Below are 21,346 nucleotides of genomic sequence, written 5' to 3'. Positions count from 1 at the left end.
CCTTCGAATGAAGCTATATATTTCAATCGGGGGCTTTTGACACAAGAAGCAACTATTCACCTAAATAAAAGGAAAGCTCCCGGCAGTACTTGAATTGGCGCATCCTCAATGCCACCTCGGATCCGATCAATGGAGTCCTTGTGCGAATGGTTGCAAAATCATGCTCCTCCCATCACCACCACCAACGCATTGTTAGTGAAGCTAAGAAAATTAAAGTCAATCCCTTTCGAGAAACACCAAAAAAGGCATATTCGCTATCTTCGATTATTTACCCCTCCACAATTGCACCCTTCCCTTTTGAGCCCGGTCCATCTCTGTGTTTACCTTTATGCGCACACATCAACAAACTCCAACTACTTTATCACCCATGTCTTTTCGACGCCCCCAGCCAGACCTGCGCAAAAGACAGTCCAAAAAGGACGAGGCAATCAGGCGCAAAATTGAGCATGAACTCTCGAAGAAAAGAGGCCTGGGGCTGCGGATCAGCCGGCTGAAAAAGGGTGCTCCGGGTACCGTCTGGTCCTTGAATCCGTCTGATCCGATCGTGTGCAAGGCGTCGGCCTCGGTATACGAAGCTGCACAGCTCATGCTGGCCAAAAGAGAAAACTGCATTCTTGTTGTGGATGATGCTGGCGGACTCATTGGTATCTTTACCGCCAAAGACTTGGCCTTTAGAGTGGTGGGGTCAGGATTGAACGCCAACAGCACCCCAATTGAGAAGATTATGACGCTCAATCCGATTTGCACGCAAGCGCTGTCTCCAGCTCTGGAAGCCCTCACACTTATGGTCGAGAAAGGGTTCAGACACTTGCCCGTGCTAGACGACGAGAACCATATTGTTGGTGTGTTAGACATCACCAAGTCTTATGCTCAGCAGATGGAGAAGCTCGAGCGCTTACACGCCTCTTCCAAGAAACTCTACGATGCCTTGGACCTGGTACACACTGAAATGGGTATGGCCGACCAACCAAGACAGGTGTTTGAGTATTTCCAAGACTTGAAGCTGAAGATGGACGGTCCCACCTTGGCGCTGGTGTTAGACCCCACAACACAAACCGTCTACACCACAGTGAGGCTGACGGTGTATGAAGCGACCATCTTGATGCGTGAAAATAGAACGACAGCCGTTTTGGTCAAGGATACGAACGACAGTGTCAGCGGTATCATCACGTCGAAAGATGTCGTTTTGAGGGTAATTGCTGCCGGCCATGATCCAAAGAAGTGCTCTGTGGTGCGTGTAATGACCTCTCAGCCTGACTTTGCCAACTCTAGCCTATCCATCCAGCAGGCCTTGAGGCAAATGTTCGAGGGTCACTATCTCAATTTGCCCGTCGTAGACGACGAAGACGAAATTGTGGGTATCGTGGACGTGTTGCGCCTTACGTACGCCACGCTCAACCAAATCAAACGGATCGAGAACCAGGAAAATCAAGGCAAGGAGGAGCCGGGTGAAGGCCCAGCGTGGAATAAGTTCTGGACATCGCTTGATAACGATTCTGAGTCTGTGCACCTGGACTCTGCCGCTAGTGCCCCTGATGTGACGCCCTCTGAGTTCCAATCTTTCAACATCGATGTGAATCCGTCGGACTCAATCTCGGCAGTCGAGGAAGGCTCTAGGCAAATGAGTAAGACCGCATCGAGCACTAAGAGAGACGGTCTCTTCGTCTTCAAGTTCCGTTCTCCAGCGCTTGCCAGCAGAGTCCATAGAGTCACCATACGCCCAGAACAAAGTCTCCAGGAGTTGAAGGATGTGGTGGACTCGAAGCTCCACAGCAAGGACCTCGAGGCTTTGAAGCTAGGCGAAGGTGAGGCCTACGCCATTAGCTACGTCGATGACGAAGGCGATATCGTTTCTATTACTTCCGACCACGATTTAAGGGACTGTGTCGAGGTACACGAGAAGTTGAATATCTTCAAGGCAGACATCTACCTCCACCATCCTCACGACGAGGCTCCAGTTGGCAAGATCAAACCACTTAGGGGAGTGCTGACCGAAGACTTGATTCCAGGCATTTCAAACCAGACCCTTATCCCTGGTGTGCTTGCAGCAGCCACAGCGATTGCAGCCATTTTCTATGTAACGAGGAAATAAGTCAGTTAGCTGGGTGGAAATCTATACCCACGATCCGCATCAAGGCATTACACACATTAAGTATGAATATGAAATACCCCCAGATAGGCTACAATTCAAAACCTCTACATGTCTTTTCCGTAACGAATGCTATATTTACAAGATACCTTCCTGCTTCCTCACCTCCTCCAACTTTTCTTCATAAAGCTTCTTTTGCTCAGCTTCCAGAAGCTCCTCGTTCAAATAAACGTTGGGCACACCCTTAAAGTCCTCAGGCCTCAACACAATGGCGTTAGGGTTCCTCTCGCTAGACCATCTGTGGGCCACCACCTTATTGAGCTCCACTTGCAAATCTTCTAAACTGTGTGATCTGCTGATGATGTAGTCGGAAATGTCAAAACCCAACCTCAGTTGCAATGCCTTGAAGTAACGGAATCTGAATTGGAGGTCGTGCAAAAGCGCAGTGGAGAGATCATCTGGGCTCAGGCCTTGAAGCTCTTGGTATGTATCCCTCATGATCTGAACAACCAGCTCTGGAGTGTAGGAAGCCTCAATGTCCTGCTTTCTGACAACATTTTGCTTCCACTGAGCAACCTTGAAGCCAGGCATATCACGCTCGGCGTTGAAAGGCTGGAAGTTGGGGGAGTTCTTCTCATCTAAGATGGTGATTTTGGACTTTGGATCTGTCTTGAAATCGTCTTGCTTCTCGATGATTTTGGGATCGACTTTACGGGAGAAGCCGAAAAACAGCCTTGTTGCCGTCGTCGACAACAGCCGGATCCTCACTGGAAGACTGGACCGTAACATGCTGGAGAAGACTGGTGGTGAGAAAATTTCCATAGAGGTGTAGGCGCACATGCAGGGTGGAGCTAGTCTTCATGAAGCTGGAGTAGTGAACCGAACGTGGAAGTTAGATTTATACGGAGACAATTGTTTTGATCTTTGGAAGAAAATTCTTTGATTTCAATTTACCAAAACTTGGTCTCGCTGGATCTTTGTTTTCTACCTATGAGTTGGGGGATATTTCGCAGCCAGATGAAGTTCACCGTACAGTAAGTAAGTCACATTTGCAACTGCAGTGCCGTTAGATCAATACTGGGACGGACAAGCTTTAGAGACTACTATGAATAATTTAGCTTGATGAGTTCGGGGCAATCAAGCCCTGAAAATGTCGGTCTTACAAGTGTACGCTTTGCAAGTGCGACTATATATATTTGCATTTATAAAAGAAGCGGACGACTTGGGTAGCCTACAGTTTGTCCGGCGTACCGTTCTAGTGTATTGGGTCATAAAGATCGTGAAGGTTATGCTTTGCGAGGGCGGCGGCGAAGATACTGGAATGTGAGCATCGCCATCACAGCCACAAGGGTGATGTCAGTCAACATCGAGGAAGTGACAGCCGGTGCTTGAGTCAGATTGCTGCCGAAAGTATCCAGCAATTCAACATGGAACCGCTTTGCGTTTGTGGGAAGTTCTGTGGGGATGACGACGTCACGTTTTTGGGTATTGCGAGCTTCGGTAGTTGGTACTGTCTGACCAGGCGAGGTGATGGTAACGAGTGAGTATGACTGCGCTGGCGCTGAAGACGTGGGGGAGGCCAGAGTTGGGTTTCCGGAGCTATCAACATTTTCCACGCTCACCTCGCCCTGTTCACACCAACCGTTGACGGGAATGCAGTTAATATATTTGCACCAGGTGCATGTCTTCTTGCCTTGCTTCATCTCGTCCGAATATAGATTTTGGAACAAGAGTGCAAAATAGAGGATGGCCAAAACGAGGCAGACAACCCTAACGGCAGCCCAGGTAAGCACCTTCCATTTTATTTTGTCGCCGTACTTGTCCATGGGATTCCACAGGTTGAGCATAAGCTGTGCGGTGGAGGTGTCAGCATAGTAGGTGTAGATACCGTCGATGTAAACGAATGAGGGGTCTGGAAGAAAGAGGATCAGCAATAAGAGCCCCATGCAAAAGCCACCAATGTGACTGAAGTTGTCCATGCCAGGAAGAAGGCCCAAGACAAAGGCCACAATCACCTCGAGCACCATGATGAAGATGAATAATTTGTAGTGTTTGGTACCGTAAGGATTGGTATTCTTGCGTCCGCAGTAGATAAATAAAAGGAAGTTGGTGGCAATAACGCCAAAAAGGGCGCCTGAAGCACCCGTGGAAGCGATTCCGTTGGGTGAGAAGTTTGCACCCAAAAGGAAGCCCGATATACCCAGAGCCAAATAGATGATGGCGTATTTCAAGACTCCAATGGCACGCTCAACAGAGGCCCCATCGTCACTTGAAGAAGGAGGTTGAAGCCGATGTGGAGGAAGCCCGCATGGAGAAAGATTGGTGTGATGACTCTGTACCATTGGTCCGGGTGGTAGCCGCTGGAATCCAAGGAAATCCCGCTCAAGCCGCAAAGCTCCGCTAGGCTGCATACGTTCGTGTCTGCAGACGTGGAATTTGGACATGGGAACTGGATCAGAGGGTCGGAGGTGATGCCCTCTAGTTTGTGCATACAAGGAACGTATCGGGCCCCCATGTTGATAAAAAGATACGTGGAAGGTCCCAACATGGGGTTGAAGTAAGGAGACGTCTGGAAGGCCAGGCCCGTGAGCTGGGCCATCTTGGCCAATTCCACGATGAAGACGATCACCTGGATCAAGGTGACCAAGATGGTGAAGTAGGGAAGCTTTGTGTAATGGAACCGAGGCAACCTGTTCTCGAGCTTGCGGCGGGCCCTGTCGTTTCTCTTGAACTTCTCGTCCACGCTGCTGGCCTTATCTGTGAAGGGGTCCTTGATATCGTCGTCGAATGGGTTCCTGCTGGGGAACCTGTCCATCTCGTGCTGTTCCAGCCCCAGGCTGTTTTGGTGAAGATTGTTTTGGCTCGTCTCTTCGAAACCACCGCTTTCGTAGTAGCGGTACCCGTAGGGCTCCAGGCGGCCGTAAGGGTTATTCACCTTCAAGGTGGAGTCATTCAAGGGCAGGAAGGGTGAGACCTTTGTGGGTTCCGGATGGGCCTCAAACGAAAAGGACAGAGCCAGGTGGTCCTTTTCAGGCACCGGTGGCCGTGGATCCAGGGCGTTTTGCATGAACTGGTCTCTGAACAGCATGGTCCCTGGAGATGGTACACTTGAGGTTTGTGTAGGAGCGAGGCAGTACACTCATATGTAGAAGACGAGTTCGTGCACAGGCGAGTTTGGGCGGTCAGGGAAGCAGAGAACGGAAAGTCTGGGTTTTAGGTGGGCTTTAAATTTTAATATTTTAGCAAATCTACGCGTGCCGGGCTGGATACCCAGTTTATGGAAGTGAGCTTCCTGGCCCACCGAGTCCCCATTATCCACCGTGCACCAGTTAGACGAAAAGACAATTATTACGCGTACAAGGAAGCGGTTTCCCCTGTTTTGACAAGTTTGTTTCACATTATCCCAAATCGCCCCTGTTTCCGCCTGAAATCGCTCATTTGCGCTGTGCCTGGTGCCTGATGAGGCGGTGGTTGCAACCATGGCTGCGAAATACCGCCATAGTGGATCCTTCAAGGGCTCTCCAATCAGGAACATGCAAAATACGGCCAAACCCCTGAGAATGAGAGAAACAAATGTCTGTAGAATTGTTAATTATCAGATGTTGGGAGTTTCGAGGATCGGCACGAAAACAGCCCTTGTCTCAACGGGGAATGTGAAGCGGTCACCCCTGGCATGACGGTGTAGTACCATTTTCAGCGCACAATGGTCCGCTTGTTTCCCAGCATTTTCCCTGTATGAGAAGAAGACAATTATTGTGTTTTTCAGGTACCACGTTCATGGAAGTGTGTTTTGGGTAATGTAGGGTGTTTATGAGCTAGGGTACTGGGGACTTGGAAAGTGAGGCTGAAGACACTGCCCCATGAATCCGGAAAAACGTTCTGACAAGACTTTCTTTTTCATCGCGTGATGATGTCATCTAGCGTTGGCAAGGACTACCATTTACTGACCTAGTGAACTCAAAACCGTTCTTGTATATGCTATTTGTCTATGCTCTGAATATCCAGCAGCTTCCAGTCTCGTAGATTACCCACTCTAAGACAATTCAAACCCCGTATCTGCCTGTAAGGACAACCGTTTTTTATGAGAGCACGAGACCGACTGTTGAGCCTAGTTAAACCATCCAACACCTCTCAAGCTGTTTGAACAATTAATCAATGTGTCTGCACCTGATGTGAAAGCCAGACTATTATCTGGCGGGAAGAATTATCCAGTCACTACTCCATTTTCTCCAATCACTTGAAAAGAGACTCGTTGGACAAAGGATCAGCCTTCAAGGCCATCTCTCTGCGCTTGACCTTTCTGTCTAAAGCGGCAGTAGCCCTCGATCTGGCCTGCTCAGCGGCTTGCTGCTTCAATTGAGCTCTCACAGCGTTAGGAGACACATACTGCTTATTCTCGTAGATCTTGGGGCCACCAAAAGAGCCCTCCAAAATGGTGATGAGGGTCATCACAAAACGTGGACCAATCTCAACCAAAGAAAGCGAATCGGCATCCACCTCACCCCTGGCAATGTCGCTCTCCTTGAGCTCCTCGGTTTCACTGATCTGGTAGTTTCTCACCCAGATCTTATTGTCGACAATGGAAAAGGTCATAACGTGGTCCACGAATGGCTTGGACTTACGGGCTTTGGGAGGCACACCGAATGTGTGGATGAACATTTCCTTGATCAAGTCGTAGTGGGGCAGCGAGCTGAACGATTTGTCAAAACTCAAGATTGGTCTGGAGCCCTTCAAGCAGTTACCAGTGAAGTTCAACTCGTCCAACGTGTGCATGTTCTGGATGAAGAACTTCATGGTGGGCCCGTTAGGAGGCTTCAGGATCCACAAGTAGAGGTCCTGGTGTTTTCTGGCCTCAAAGAAGAAAATGTTGTTACAGTTGTAGAGCTCGGCAACTTCGTTAAGCTGGTGCAAGTTCTTCTTGGAGTCGAACTTTGGCTCTTTTCTGGCGTGAGGCATCAAGAAGGTCAAGTCCTGGATCAAATGTCTGTGTCTGTAAGTGACACCACGCGAGGAGATGACAAGCACACGCTGACGGTTGATATGCTTGGTCTGCTCCGAAGACTCCTTGGTCAGTTTCAGCTGCAAGGCTTTGTATATGGCTGACATTAGGGATGTGCTAGTTGAGGCGATGAGATGCGATGGCTTGATTTTCAGCTAGAGTGGGACCAATGCACCCGTACACCAGCTTACCTCAGGTCAACAAGCCCTCCGTCAAAATGGGCTAAATATTCGAATTGTGGTACTTGGTGGATTCGGCCATGTTGTTTGAGGTGTGGTGATGCACCAGGCCGAGTAGGACCGTAAAATACTGTCATGTCGTCGATCTACGTAGGTATCTACAGATCCGCCCGGCGGCAGTTCCTGGAAACGTGAATTTATATTTATATCGGTCTAGTGCTTCTCAGCAGGCTTCTCGAGGTGTTTGGCCAAGAAGTCCTGGACGAACTTCTCCTCCTCCTTGGAAGAAGCGTTGATAGCTGGAGTGGCGGGCTTGGCTGGACCCCAAGGCTTGGGGACGGCAATAAAGACAACAGCACCCAAAGTGGCGAGCGACAAGACGTGGGGCTGGACGGATTTTCCGAAAAGTTGGTAAGCGGCACCCATTGTTGAAGATAAGTAGATGTGGTTGTTGAAGGTTTATCTCGCGGGCACTTTTTCATTGGTCGTGGGTGCATGCAGGAGAAACCATGGTACCCCAGAACGAAGCCTTGAAGAGTCAGTTAGAGCTTGAGAGGCGGAGGGCTTGGTTGGGTCGAGCTTGAAGGTTTCAATCGTGGGCTGTATGAGGCCCTGGGATGTGGATATAGTCGGGGTGGTCCGGTGGATGTAGCACACCCGTACCTCCTGGATATATGGAGCGAGTCGGTTCGGTGCAACCTTAGCTTCAAGGTCGTTATAAGTATGCTATTCAAAAAGACGGAGGGAGTCGAAAAGATGAGAATAAAGTTCAATGGATGGTTAATTATGCTGAAAACGCGTAGAATTGGGCAAAATGAAGGAGAACTTTCATGCCACCATCTTCAAGGCGGTACACTTTCCAGAGAGGATCCTATTCGACTAACATCAACGTCCTCTCTTTGAAAAACGCCGGTTTAGTGCATCTCAATAGGCATCCTTGCAGGATCAGAATTATACACCCTCACCACAATTCCACTTTCATCAACATCACAAGTCCTCCTCTCCAATTACAACAATTCATAAAAAGCAAAACCACGTCAAAAACATTCTTGTCTCGTCGATTGCGGGGCCTGGTGGCTTGGACGATGTATTGTTGTGTTGTCCGAACAAATTCCGAATTCGCAGCCAAATGTACCGTGAAAGTTTAAGACATCAGACTCAGCAAGTTTCATATACAAGCGGTTAAACATGCTCCGCCTCTCAAAATAAAGTTTGATCAGTAAGAGCCATTTTTGTTTCACCTATGCCAGCCGCAAGGAGCCCAAGATCAGCTGACGGTGCCTGTGAGCCGATAAACGGCCTTGATTTTCGAGATTTTCAGACGACGATCTAACATGTGTGGGGTACAATATGGTGAAGATCAAGGAGGGGAGTGGAAAATAGACTTCAGCGCTCCCATGGATCAAAGCCTCAGGGCTTTCAAAGGAGGTTGGATTTGCAATCGCCAATCGTAGTAGAAAAATGAAAGATTCCACTCCACCTCAGTCTCCTAACGGTGACGTATGCACATGAATGTTGGAGGTTCGCTTCCTAGTATGATCTGCCATTCTCAGCCCATGCCAAGTGGCCTGTCAAACCAGGACCCAAACTCTAAATTATTCGACTCTGTCTAAAAGATGAAGATGTTGTCTTGCTCTTAAAGGTGCTAAATCTCGTTCTCAGTATCATCTGCGACACTGGCACAACCAACCAAAGCAACCCCAGTACTTTTCACCATCCACTCAAACAATTCTTTTCGGAAACCCTTCATTCCCTTCTTTTGATACACATCCAGTTCCAAATCGCTTCTCCTTTCGAGAAATCCGCGTGTTTGCAAAAAGTCGTAGTTCCGAGATTTCGCCAACAACTTTGCCCACCTAGCCCAGACAAAATCCAGTCTCTATCGTGAATTGATAAGGCTAATTCAAGTCAAATAATCGTCAAAAGACTTGCTTACTTCCCTGTTTCATCTTCACCGGGCTTTCTCCGAAGTCGTGCCCCTCCACATATACCCAATCTGACCTCCATACTCAAGCCTCCACACTTCAATCTTCTTCCACTTTATCACCCACAAAGCGGCCACAGAGCCATCCATTCAAGAATCTTGCCTTTAGATCAATAAGTCGGTTATTGCATCCTAGCACTTCCAGGGATATGGCCTCCAGCGACCTCAAGAGCGAGTTGATTCGTTCTTTGAGCTCCCGTTTGGAGAACATCCTCCCAAACCGTTCGGGGTACAATATTGCCGAGGTCGAGCTCAATGCACAGTTTATCTTGACCACCAACTTGTTCCTTGCCAACTCCAAGCCGCTGAAAGAAAATGGCAATCTGGATTTCATGCCCGATATCATCGAGCACTTCTCGGCTATTCTAGAGAAGCTCAACATCGACCCTACAACAAGGAAAGTCAAGGATCGCGAGGAGAAGTCGTTGACGTCGACGGTGGTGGTTATGAAGTTGCTTGCCACGATTATTCGTTTCTCGTGGGACAAGAATGCCTCAATAGGTAAAAACTCCAATATCACCGCTAACGAGGGGTCAACTTCAACTTTGACCTTGGATATCACAGCGAAAACTACATGATTTACTCCTTCCAGCCATCCGAGCTCCTCAACACAGACATCCATCATAGCTTGGAGGTTCTTTTCTGCCTTCTCTCCGAGGAAGTGAACCGAGAAGCTCTCGCGAGCATCAAGCGGATCCGGAATGACAAGTACAAGCCAATTGACTACACCCTTGCCAGTGATACATCGTTGACACACGATGAAATACGAGCGTACGTGAAAGAGATCGACGAAAACATCCTGTTGGTACTCCGCTACCTTGCCGCAGCCAATCCAAACGATTACTATTCCTTCCTCAATAGAAAGCTCTTTGCATGGGCCGAGAGAGGAGAATACATCCCTAATGCTGCTTTGCAGAAATACTCATGCCTGCTCAAGTTTCTATACTACACAAAGGATGTCGCCGATCAATACGCCAAGCAAGTCTACAGCATGATGCCTTATATCCGCTCGAATAGTTGGAAGCAGGTGTGCCTATATTTCAACTCCCTCAACATCAAATACCAATGTCTTCACCGCCCTAACTTCTACGCGGAGCAAGTGATTCCTGGCCAGCCCAGTGAGCAAAATTTCAAGACTTTGTTTGACTACGTTTCAACGGCTTTTGAGGATCAGGAAATGGTAGGCATTGCACCATCTTTGCACTCGTGGTTTGTCATGCTTTGCCCCTCAGACTTTGACGAGCTTCTTCAAAAGCCAAACAAGCTCAAACAAGCATTCAACAAACGCCTCAAGTTCCTTACTTCCATACTCAAGGATGCAAGCTCTGGTCTGAATTTGGAGTGCTTCGAGAGCTTGATCAACATCTTCTCTCTAGGAGCCAGAATTCCTGAGTTGAAGGGTGATGTGCGTGAGTTCAGCGTCAAATACATCGACGAAACATTCGAGAATTTGAAAAAAATGGGACCCACCATAATTTACGATGTGTCCAAAATCCACTATCGCAAGCTCTCTATAGACCTATACGTGGCTGCCATCGCAATAAATCCCGACAAATACATCCCCATCCTTGTGGATTACTTCATCTCGGCTCTTCCGAAGTCAGAGGATGGATGCAAAGACGAATGTCTCTGTCCGGAGATTGAGATTTGTATGAGTGTTATTAAGGGCCTCGCCCATGTCGAGACCTACAAAGTCCCCCTTCAATCTGTCATGAAAAGACTACGAGAACCTTTGAAGAGTCTCTTGTTCACAACTTACAGGAAACTAAGCCTGTATGATTCTTACCGTCCAGATTCAAGCTCTTCAACCCTACTATCGCAAACTTCGGACAGACTACCGGAAATGGATAAAAACATGGCCAACTCAAACCCACTCTTGTCGTCGCTCAAGAAAAACAATCTTGATTACGGTCTAGGGTCTGTTCTGGACAAGAACATAAACTCCCCAGTGGAAACAGCCGACTCGAGTTCCAACAAGTCTACTCAACAAGACAGCGTTGAGGCTCCTTTCAATGCGAAATGCATAGGACAATGTGAGCGCATAATGACACAGCTATTTGAGATCTTCGCTGCATCCCCAGATGCCTATATTGGCTACTTGTCGGAGAAGGTTACTCAACCTGAAGGCGAGAATCAGAAGGCTGTCCTCAAGGATTTGATTACGTTTGCCCATGAAATGGCCCTTCCAATCAAACAGGCCATTCACTTCAAATCTGTTAACGGTAATTCTGAGTTGTTTGAGTCTGCATGTACCCTTGCCATGACTATGGTTCGGAGCAAGAGCCATTCCTTGAGAGACACAGAAGTGAAGGAGTGTCTGAGTTTTCTCTTCTCCAATCTCGTCATCAAAGCTATAGCAGAAGCATGTACTGTGTTCTCGTTGACAGATCCAAATTTTAAACTTTGTTTCATCTTCTTGAACAAGTTTCTACAAGAAAGAGATATCTCGTACAAAGATGTCACCAACAACAAGCTTTTGCAGCACGAATGCTCACACTCCGCCTGCGGAACTGTCTGCGAAGCGGTCGAGATTATCCTTCTTTTGGCCCTATGTACCCACGACGTTCAGTTTTTTGGCATGGCCAAGCTCACGATGAAGTGGCATATACTTGAAATCGAGAACGGAAAACACCCTTACAACTGTTTTGACAACCATTTGGCACATGTCTTCAAGCGAATCCTCGACGATGATTCCGTGTTCACAGGATTTGTTTCTCTTCACAAGAAGTTCAGAAACATTCTCATGGAAGCCCCTCCCACAAGTTCAATCTACCATGTTTGGCTTTTGATTTACCAAAGGTGGTTGGATATTGTTGATAGCTCTTCGACCCTCACAGATGCAAGTCTTGTCTTCCGGCATTATACGGGCTTCCTAGTATCCACTTCAGGATGCTTCTTGAATAAAGACTTTCTGGAAAATGATCCGAAGGAAAAGGAGAGAGCGTTAGCTCTAATATCTGCATTCTTTGATAGAGCCATCAGCTTGCTCAAGCTGAACGAACTTGTCGTTAGAGTCGTGATTAAAGATGCTTTATCGAACGAGTCGCATCCTGCTGTCTTCCACTTGGTCTGTACAAAACTCATGAATGCCGGTATTTATTATGTTGATCAAGGCGTTATTTCAAGTGAGGCTGTTTTGTTCATGGAACAAATGATGGCGATCATTACTGCTATGACTGCTATCAAAAATGACGGTTCATTTGTGTTGTGTTCATTATTGCCGGGTGTGTGCGAGTTCCTCCACAAGTTTATTGGAATGGTGACAAACCCTGTGGATATTGTCAAGCTCAAATTGCGTTTCTGCAAAGTATGTTCGGCGATCGAAGCAGATAGAGAAAGAAATGGTATTGCCGGTGCTTACAAATTGAGAAGTCACTATGCAAAGATTTCGCTCGAATGGCTTGAACAAGCTGTCTTTTTTGATGCCGATAGCGAGGAAGCAGACGTGGATGATTCGGTTTTGGCAACTCCGAACACAAGTCAAAGTAACCAGACTAAGAGCTCGGAGCTTGAGTTCTTGTACATTGAGCTAGCAAGTGAATGTGCAAAGTGTCTTGAAATGCAATTACAAGACTCTATTTTTGAAGTTCCTGAAGGCGTGAGTGAGAAGAACTTGAAACACAGCAAAGATTTGGTTTTCTCGAATCATTTTTCACTCTTCTTCAAGATATTGCAGAAGTACACTTCACCTACACCATCTCCCACAATGCTACGCTCAAAGTACAAAATTCAAGGAATCACAGACGTTGTCCTCAAATCCATCTCCAACATTCTTCAGTCTGATACGGAGCATGGCATGCACTTTGTCCTCCCCTTAGGCTATCACCAGAATTCAAAAATCAGGTCCATCTTTTTAAATATCTTTGGTGATATGTTATCTACCAAAAAGCTCAAAAGCGCCAAAGAGGAATTTTCTGATGAAATAGTGTTTGAAATGGCTGAGATATATGAAGTATACGGAGCAGCTGCCGAAGTCGCTTCACCAGCAGAGCACAATCTTTTAGCAACATCGCTTCATGGCCTTTTTGGTTATACTCGCAAGCTCGACAAGTTATTCGTTACTTTGTTGACAGACGAAATCAGCAGTGTTGCGAGATCCACCGACATCTTCAGAAGGAACAGTACATTGACTAGATTGATGTCAATCTTTGCAAAGGAAGATGGATTGCCCTACTTGACAGTTGTTTTGAAACCTGTTATCCAGGAAATCATCCAGAGTTCTGTTGTTTTCGAGGTTGAAAAGAGCCACGAGCTTGAGGATGTTGATCTATTCGTCCAGTTCTTGGCAAAGATTGTTGATAAGATCGTGGGATCTGCCAAGTGGTTTCCCGATTCGTTTCGTTTCATCTGTTCGGAGATTTACAAGTCTGTCGGGGCAAAGTTTGAGGATGCAGCCCTCATCGCAGTTGGCTCGTTTGTCTTTTTGAGATTTTTCTGTCCTGCTATCGTCAGCCCCGAAACTTTCTTTGATCTTTCTACTTCGAACGTGAAGGTGAAGCGCTCACTTATTCAGTTGGTGAAGGTCATTCAGTACATGGCGAACGGCACCCTTTCCTCACTTAAGTGGGAAGGTTTGCTTCAAAGATCCGAACAGCTTGGTGAACTCAATAGGAAGATATTCGTTTTCCTAGAGGACATGTCAGTGAGCCCTATAGAGGGATATCCATTCCACAGCTTGACTGTCAAACCTTACACTGGATTGCGATACATTCACAAGTTCTTTTACACTTATTTCGTCTACATTAAGCACCAATTGACACTCGGCGACCCTCTTGTCAATGCCGGTAATCTCCATGAACGTGTGTTGCTATGGAGACGATTAGACCAGATCATGAAAGAGCTCGGAAGGCCTCGACCATCTATTTCACTTCAAGGGACCACATCCTATAAAGCTGTTGACCCATCTGCGAATCTCGGTAACTCACAATACGCAGAGTTTATGGCAAAAATGTCAGTAAAGAATATGGAGCTTGCAGTTGATAGCGAGGTGATCCATAGCGCTGTGTTTCCCGACGGAACACCTGCTGTTGTTGTCAACTTCCGCCACATTAAAGACATCGGCTACGATATGAGCACTTTCGTTTTTCTCATATTGGAGGCCGCTAGTCAGGTGTGGGATAACAAGTTTTACATTGTGAATGACTTCACTCAGTTCTTCTACATGGGCATCATTGGGAGAAATTACGTCAGTCTTATGAGAAACTATGCACCATCCGTTTTCTTCAAAAACTGTGCAAGAATCTATTACTTTAACTTGCCTCGATTCAAGCATGTCAGCATCATTGAGGATATGGTGCAATTAAGAGTTAACGTCAACCCACTATCGAAGGGATACTTCTATTCACAAACTGACAAACCAGAGGTTATTAACAGTTTGTGTTTAAGCGAGACCACTACTTCTATTGACAAAGATGTTCGTGTCATTTTCAATGATTGTCTTGTTTACGAAAATTCCATACAAAAGTTTGTTCCAGCCACACTTAAGCTTGGCCGCAAGTTTATGCAATTGTGTTTCGAGAAGACAGATTTTAGCCCCGACTTCATTCAGACTGACACTCTCACACCGGTCGAAGTCCACCAGTTGTCGGATATTACTCGCTGTGAAATTTCCAACACGTTTGATACTCCAAATGAGTTCACATTGTCTCTCAACAGATACAATTATGAGGTTATTATTTCATCCGACCAGCGTCTGGCTATTTTACGCTTCCTTTACTTCGCCATGTTGAGGACAACTAGAGAAACATCTGGTCACAAGAAGGATGAGGATGATTTGAGAGAGCTGCATTGGTTTGGGAAACTTTATAATATTGTGTTTCACGCCTTGCTTGAAAGAGACCCGGAGGTGAGATCATCTGCATCTTACCTCTTTTCGTCGATGTCTGCGTACTACGATGTGGACTTTGGGGTTTCTCCATCTCATGCCTCCAGTATCGCATATCCGACAGATACTACGGATTTCGTTGTCAGCGTCTCGACATACCTCGCACAAAAACGACCCGAGAATACCTATCGCTTCATAAAAGCTTTTTTCAACAACTTCGAGAGACTCCCTGAGGCCCATCGTGTGAGTGCCGTAATGTACATTTCTCCATGGATGGAGAACGTCGGAAACGAGATTTTCATGGAACTTGAAAATGGATCAGAGAGAGTGGCAGAAATCGCTAGACAATTCTGTCGCATCACTTCGCAAACTATGAACCTGCTTCCATTCCTCAACAAGTATGTCTGGAAAAAGCTCTTCGCAGACTTGCGCCTAACGTCAGTGCTTTTGGATGAGATCATTGCTTTTGCCATTGACAATAAGTCAGACGAATCTGAATGGGAGCAAATTATATCAGTGTTAAGTCCAAGTGTTGAACTTTGTGGTGAATTGATGTCCAGGCTTGTGGCATGCATCCATAAGACCAGAAGCGATGATTCTGACATCGCCTTGCAGAGCAAACTCCTTGAGATCACTGTCCTCATCAAGATTTGCGCGGCGATGTTCTTTAATTCTTACGTTTTTGGCTCGCTCTACTTGCTGCATGTCTTCTTCTTCTGTTCCTTGTTCATTGATAGCCCCAAGCTCGAGTTTGGACCGGATTTGCAGAAACTTACGATCAATACTGTCCAGTCATTTGTTCACAAGCTCGATCTCACAGATCCTCAAAGAGAGCTTATTGAATCTTCAATCGAGTACTTCACTAGTCAGCGTGCAAGAATGCTATTTGGGTTTTCTTCAGGCGATAGAAGCAAAGGATCAGATGCTACACACCTTTTTAATAGGGCCACAGCTTTCGATCTCTTGTGCGACAAGTTGAAGAGCTTCATGCTTCTGGTTGGGTCCTCAGACGACAAAATCAGATGGACAGCTAGATGGTCATCTCTCGCAATGGAAATTGCGTTCAGCTCTGGTTCACTTTTCCAACGTCGTGCTATTACATTGGTCGGTACTCTTGCCAGAGCAGGTATAAGTGATTCAGCCGGTGGCCGTATGATGAAGATGCTCGTCGACAACAAATATCACGAGCCTAATACGTACGTGCATTCAGGGATCTGCTATTCCAGGTTGGAAGAAGGTTTGGCCAGAGACTCGAAATATCTTCCAATCCTCATTTGGACCATTATCTGCCACAGTTTGCTGAGCTTTCCACCTTTATACCAGACAGCTATCACCACTACTACTAGTATCCTCACCAAAATGGAGTACAAGGAGGACTTCATGAAGCCTATAATGAGCACTCGCCCCTTACTCGAACCCCTTCTATCAGAATACGAGGCCGAGGTTAATCACACGGTGAGTGAGGCCAACTTCCAGCTCCATATCATGCTTTTCCTTTGTTTTGGTCTCACCACATCACAATTCAGGCACACATCTGTTCACTGCTTGAAGAGGATGTTGAAACATAAGCTCCTGCTGGAGGACGGCTATCCCAACAAGGCCTACAGGTATGAGTACCTTTTGATTGCTTTCTTGTCGACATCAGATAGTACCTACAACGAATTTCTCAAGGAGAATTTTGCGGACGCTGAGGGTCTCCAATGTGTGACGAAAAACTCTCTACCAAAGGCTGTGATTGAGAGCTTGGACAACATCAGTGGAGAGACAAAAATTGCAATTATCATTGCTGCTTACACGTTTGATAGCGATTGTGACTCTAACTTCAAGTTAAAGTTCATTCGTTTGTACAATCATATTTTCGCAACTCAAAGAGACTTTGCATTGGTCATCTTTCACCTTGTCAAGCGTGGTCTTGAAAACAATATGGTCAGCAGCACCTCTTTTGATCTTATCACATCAATTTCCAACATCATGGTGGATGTTGTACAAGATGAAAGGTACTCTGAAGCCAATGCGGAGTCGCAATTGAACGATATCTTGAACTCATTCGAATTCCAGAGAGTACGTCAAGTGAAGGAGTTCAGAAATGAAGTCACAGAGAACATATGTGACATGAAAAGAATGAAATTGGTGCAACAACTTATGCACAGAAGCATCAGCAGCGTCAACGAAGGTGAACGTCTAGAAAAATCATAAACCCATTCCGTTCATTACTGTTATGTACCGAAGATGCATTATATATGAATAACGTTTCACGATCATGATAATTCACGCCGTAGAACTATTTGTACTTCGCTATCGCCTCTTGATCAATCTCCGGTTTGAATTTTCGAAAAAGCGCCATGGTAGCTCTAGCGTCCTCGACAGAGGAATGCAGACCGTTTTGAATATCGTACTTGAAGTGTTGCGAGATTAGCTTTTTCAAGCTGGGCGGGTGGCCCTTTGTATCGACTCGAAAACCAGAATATTTCGAAGTGTCTCTAATCTTGTTTCTAGGATGCTTGAGTTCTAGACATTTGAGGTCACCACCTAGCGCGTGTCCCACAAGGAACTTCCCTTTTATGACACTTTCAACTTTTTCTTGTGCCTCGGCAAAAGTGATTGCCTCGGCCATGTGATGAGGCGCTACTCCCGAGACCCATGTCCTCCAATTGGTCACTCTTCCTTGTGGCTTGACGAATGTGTCTAGTAGTAGTACACCATAGTAGTTCACAATGGAAACACGAGCAAGTGCTGACTCGTCGTTATCGCCAATACCAACAAATTCGCAATCTATGGCAACGAATTTACCAACGGCCTTTTTCGCAGGATTATTGTTGTCCTTTCCCCAAAGGTATACTTCTAGTGGAGTCTTTTGCTGATTGAGCCTCTTCACAGGTTTCTCTCGTTCCTTTGGGGTAGCCTTGGCGATCGACTTCTTTCGTATCTTCAGGAGATTTTTATCGCTTTTGGGATTGGATGCATTTTGCTTAGCACTTAAACGCTTCCAGTTCTCAGATAAGCCCATAGATACCATTCTCCATATTTGGCGATGCCCTCATATTGGATGCACACCGCTGATTTTGGCTGCAAAAAGAAGGGCCTCACTTATCAATCATATTGTTGTAAACGTGAAGAGACCATTTAATTTTTTCGATAATCTCTTCGCACTGGGCGCCGTTCTCGGCCTCGAGATCGTACTTTTTCTTCACAGCTGCATCCTTACCTGTCTCACTTGCGGGTTTCTGAATCACAATCTTGAAGTGATTCGGATTTTTGGACTGAGTGTACTGCTTGAGCTTGACAATCTGTGTAATATGGAAGGAGCTTGTTTTCATCATGGTCTCTTTATAAAATTTGGAGTAGTTATAGTGATGAAGGTAATGGTGGTGGCTTAGGTTGTTGCTTGTGGCTAATGGATTATCAGCAGGGTTATTCCGCCAGTTGACGTCATCTGTGGGGCCAAGTGTATGTAGTCGCCGTCTATAATAAGCGCCTTCTCGATTCTGTTGATAATTGGTGGCTTCTTTCGATACACTGTCCATTTGAAGTAAATGGTGTTCAAACTGACCGGTAAACTTGGGCGATTTTGGTTCAAGATATCACCAAAAGAGAGCTTGTTAGCTCTATTGGTAATAGCGGACATATCTGGGTCTACCTTATGGGGTTTCTTTGCAGCTGGCTTCTCTATTTCAGCAGTCATTCTGTCTTTCTCGTCGGTAACACTGGCTGAAACATCTTCTGCTCTATTCTCAAGTTGACTAGTAGGAGGTGTGATTCCATTTGGTATGAATGTAGCAGACGAGGGCGTGATATTGTTATCCCTAAAGCTATCAACTTTGACGTCTGTTAGTGGCCGAATGGTCTGTGACAAATTAGGCACAAACTTAAACTTGTTGGTCGGAAGGGTAGAAAGCAAGGCTGCATTATCCAAAGGCTGTTGCCAGCTGTTTTTGGACAGTTTTATGTCATCTCCCAACAAGTTGGTCTGTATATCAGGGAAATCTGCCTGTGCTAGACGGTATCGTAGTGGGTCGATCTGATATTGCAGACATATGAGATCAAGAAGATGACCTACGGTCATATGTGAGCTAATGAAGAAGCTCACGATGTTTGTATGACTATCCGGAATATTCCCAACCTTTACCTCAATTGTGTCAACACCCATTTGACCAGGCTTAGTGTCAAACTGAGGCGTCATTGGCTCGTTAGACTTCTTCTGGCCCGGATGCTTGTCAAAAGTATCTAAGTTTTGTTTGAAATCAGGTGGAAGAGGGGATTGCTTTTCGTTGTTTTTCAATTCGGCCGGTTTGGTCACCCGACATAACGCTAGAGTGTTGGGACTGTTGTACGATGATAACTGCCTTGTTCTGTCGAGAACACCAAAATTACCATCATACAATTCGCCATCCTCATCAATGAGCTCCATCCTCCAGTTGTTGGGATTGATGAATTCCTTATCCAAAGACTCCTTGTATTCGGTCAAGTTCGATAATTGCAAAAGCACGTAGCCAATACAGTCATGAACTGGCGTTGTATTCCAGATTGCAACCTTCTGAAGTGTTGGTGTATCTTTTGGTGGCATAAAGAAGTCAATAAAAACTCTATGGGCGTTAGGAACCGGAGCGTCTGATGCAACGAAACCATAGTAGTTCAACGGGTTCACGAACGTCGACCTGAACTTTGACAGAATCATGCGGCTTAGGTTGGAAGGAGCCGGCTCCGGATTTCCAACCTTATAATAAATCTTTTCAAATTGAAGGGAATTTGCTTGTTTCCGTACCCGCGGTTTCTCTCTTGACTCGTCGTCGAGACTAGACCTTTGCATCGAGGAGGTAAGGCTTGCGGAGGAATGCCCCTTCTTGATCTTTCTTTTCTGCTTTCGCAGGTGTTTGGCCTCTTGAAGGACATAACTATCTGGAACCAGGTAATCGTACATCAAATCGGACCCAACGTCCAGAAGTGAACCTCCTTCAATATCAGTGAAGGCGGAATCAGTGGATGAGTTCGACCCGGGTAAATCGGAGCCACTTATGCTAGTGACGTTTCCGCTCGGAAGGCCTAACATACTATCCTGGATGGTGTTGGCGGTACTTGGCTCAGTAAGTGAATGTCTCTCCATAGAACTGCCGGAGTCTATGGTGAAACTACGCATATCAGGTTCCCCTTCATGGGATTTGGATCCATGGTCGGTGTCGAGACTGCTCTTGTTTTCTTGGCTGGGTAGGGAGTTTTCTGGTCCCGAGGATATGCTGCTCTTATCAGACTTCTGGAACAATTTCACCAAAGGGTTCTTCTTCTTTCTCTTCTTTGGATCATCCGGCGAGGAGAAATGTGGCAGTGGGAGGGTGACGGTAGGAGATTGAAGGGCAGAAACGCCTAAAGTTTTAACTGAGCCATCGGAGGCTTCTTCGTCTCTTTGAGCTAGGGATTTGCGATGTTCTTTGCGGTTGATACCCGTGACGGAGCTGCGCTTTTTGGCATGTGTTTTTCGTTTGGAATCGGTGGATGTAACGGGAGCGGTGGAAGCCTGGGATCGTAGATCGTAAGGAATGGGCGGTGATTCAGGCCGGAGGTTACTGAGGTAGTATTTGTTCAAGTCGTCCTTATTGAGGCCGAACTGGAGCGGTTTTATGATTGTAGAAGCATCATTCAGATCGGGATCCGCTGTGGCCACCGAGAATGCCCGGAGGTACGCCACAAGATTAGACGCTTCTAGGGGAAAGGTCATTGCATTGGGTGTTGCTGACGATCAACGTGATTTGGAATGCCGAGGTAGTAAATTTGGAACTGCGTGTACCTAGAAAAATAGATCTATCAAATTTGTGGCAAGACGGGGCTGTTTTGGGACGATAGTGATGAGTATTATAGTAGTAGGTGATTGTTGATGTACTGTGAGAATGGCTGCGAAACAGGACGTGGATGGTGAGGTTGACGAGGAAGGAAAGTGGGAGATTCACCGAAGGAAAAAGAGCAAAAAGCGAATGATCGAACTAATTATTTGTAAAATTGCTTGCTTGTAACGTTATGGGAGTTGTGCCATGGGGGCACTGATGAAGCAGAATCTCTGTACCACGCAGTGTTAAGAGGGCATTAAAGGCGTGGTGAAGCGTTACTATTTTGTGTGACTTATTTATTTACTGACTACTTTAACATTGAGAAATGGATGGATCCGAGTGTTACGTGGAATACAGTGGCGTTGACTAAGGTGGGTAGCCGAGTCATCGATGTATAGAGTCAACTAGTTGTCGATTCTACAGTATTTGAAAGGAATCTCTGGCTTGCTCCTTGA

General features: G+C 46.2%; 7 protein-coding genes across 7 annotated transcripts; 2 read left to right on the top strand and 5 right to left on the bottom strand. All coding sequences in view use genetic code 12, as the record gives it.

Moving 5' to 3' along the window:
• Window positions 1–367: 367 nt before the first annotated feature.
• On the top strand, window positions 368–2,092 carry CXQ87_001593 (uncharacterized protein; the record flags this gene model as incomplete). Its single annotated transcript, XM_025480128.1, has 1 exon — window positions 368–2,092. The coding sequence occupies one exon, from the start codon at window positions 368–370 to the stop codon at window positions 2,090–2,092; it is 1,725 nt and encodes a 574-aa protein (XP_025334428.1).
• A 135-nt stretch (window positions 2,093–2,227) lies between these two features.
• Window positions 2,228–2,878, bottom strand: CXQ87_001592 (mitochondrial 54S ribosomal protein YmL13; the record flags this gene model as incomplete). The annotated part of the gene is made up of 1 exon (XM_025480127.1): window positions 2,228–2,878. One exon carries the CDS (start codon window positions 2,876–2,878, stop codon window positions 2,228–2,230), a length of 651 nt encoding a protein of 216 aa, XP_025334427.1.
• Window positions 2,879–3,375: 497 nt separating this feature from the next.
• Window positions 3,376–5,177, bottom strand: RBD1 (Rbd1p; the record flags this gene model as incomplete). Its single annotated transcript, XM_025480126.1, has 2 exons — window positions 3,376–4,335; window positions 4,359–5,177. The coding sequence occupies 2 exons, from the start codon at window positions 5,175–5,177 to the stop codon at window positions 3,376–3,378; spliced, it is 1,779 nt and encodes a 592-aa protein (XP_025334426.1).
• Window positions 5,178–6,322: 1,145 nt separating this feature from the next.
• On the bottom strand, window positions 6,323–7,195 carry CSI2 (Csi2p; the record flags this gene model as incomplete). Its single annotated transcript, XM_025480125.1, has 1 exon — window positions 6,323–7,195. One exon carries the CDS (start codon window positions 7,193–7,195, stop codon window positions 6,323–6,325), a length of 873 nt encoding a protein of 290 aa, XP_025334425.1.
• A 2,205-nt stretch (window positions 7,196–9,400) lies between these two features.
• On the top strand, window positions 9,401–17,271 carry IRA2 (Ras GTPase activating protein; the record flags this gene model as incomplete). The annotated part of the gene is made up of 2 exons (XM_025480124.1): window positions 9,401–9,783; window positions 9,816–17,271. The coding sequence occupies 2 exons, from the start codon at window positions 9,401–9,403 to the stop codon at window positions 17,269–17,271; spliced, it is 7,839 nt and encodes a 2,612-aa protein (XP_025334424.1).
• Window positions 17,272–17,356: 85 nt separating this feature from the next.
• On the bottom strand, window positions 17,357–18,082 carry CXQ87_001588 (putative 3'-5' exonuclease; the record flags this gene model as incomplete). The annotated part of the gene is made up of 1 exon (XM_025480123.1): window positions 17,357–18,082. The coding sequence occupies one exon, from the start codon at window positions 18,080–18,082 to the stop codon at window positions 17,357–17,359; it is 726 nt and encodes a 241-aa protein (XP_025334423.1).
• Window positions 18,083–18,158: 76 nt separating this feature from the next.
• Window positions 18,159–20,785, bottom strand: CXQ87_001587 (uncharacterized protein; the record flags this gene model as incomplete). Its single annotated transcript, XM_025480122.1, has 2 exons — window positions 18,159–18,459; window positions 18,504–20,785. The coding sequence occupies 2 exons, from the start codon at window positions 20,783–20,785 to the stop codon at window positions 18,159–18,161; spliced, it is 2,583 nt and encodes an 860-aa protein (XP_025334422.1).
• Window positions 20,786–21,346: the final 561 nt, after the last annotated feature.

This window comes from Candidozyma duobushaemuli (genome assembly GCF_002926085.2).
Source record: "Candidozyma duobushaemuli strain B09383 chromosome Unknown B_B09383, whole genome shotgun sequence".
Classification (NCBI taxonomy): Eukaryota; Fungi; Ascomycota; class Pichiomycetes; order Serinales; family Metschnikowiaceae; genus Candidozyma; species Candidozyma duobushaemuli.
Note: the sequence above shows the minus strand (reverse complement) of the source record. Positions and strands in the feature narration are given on the sequence as shown.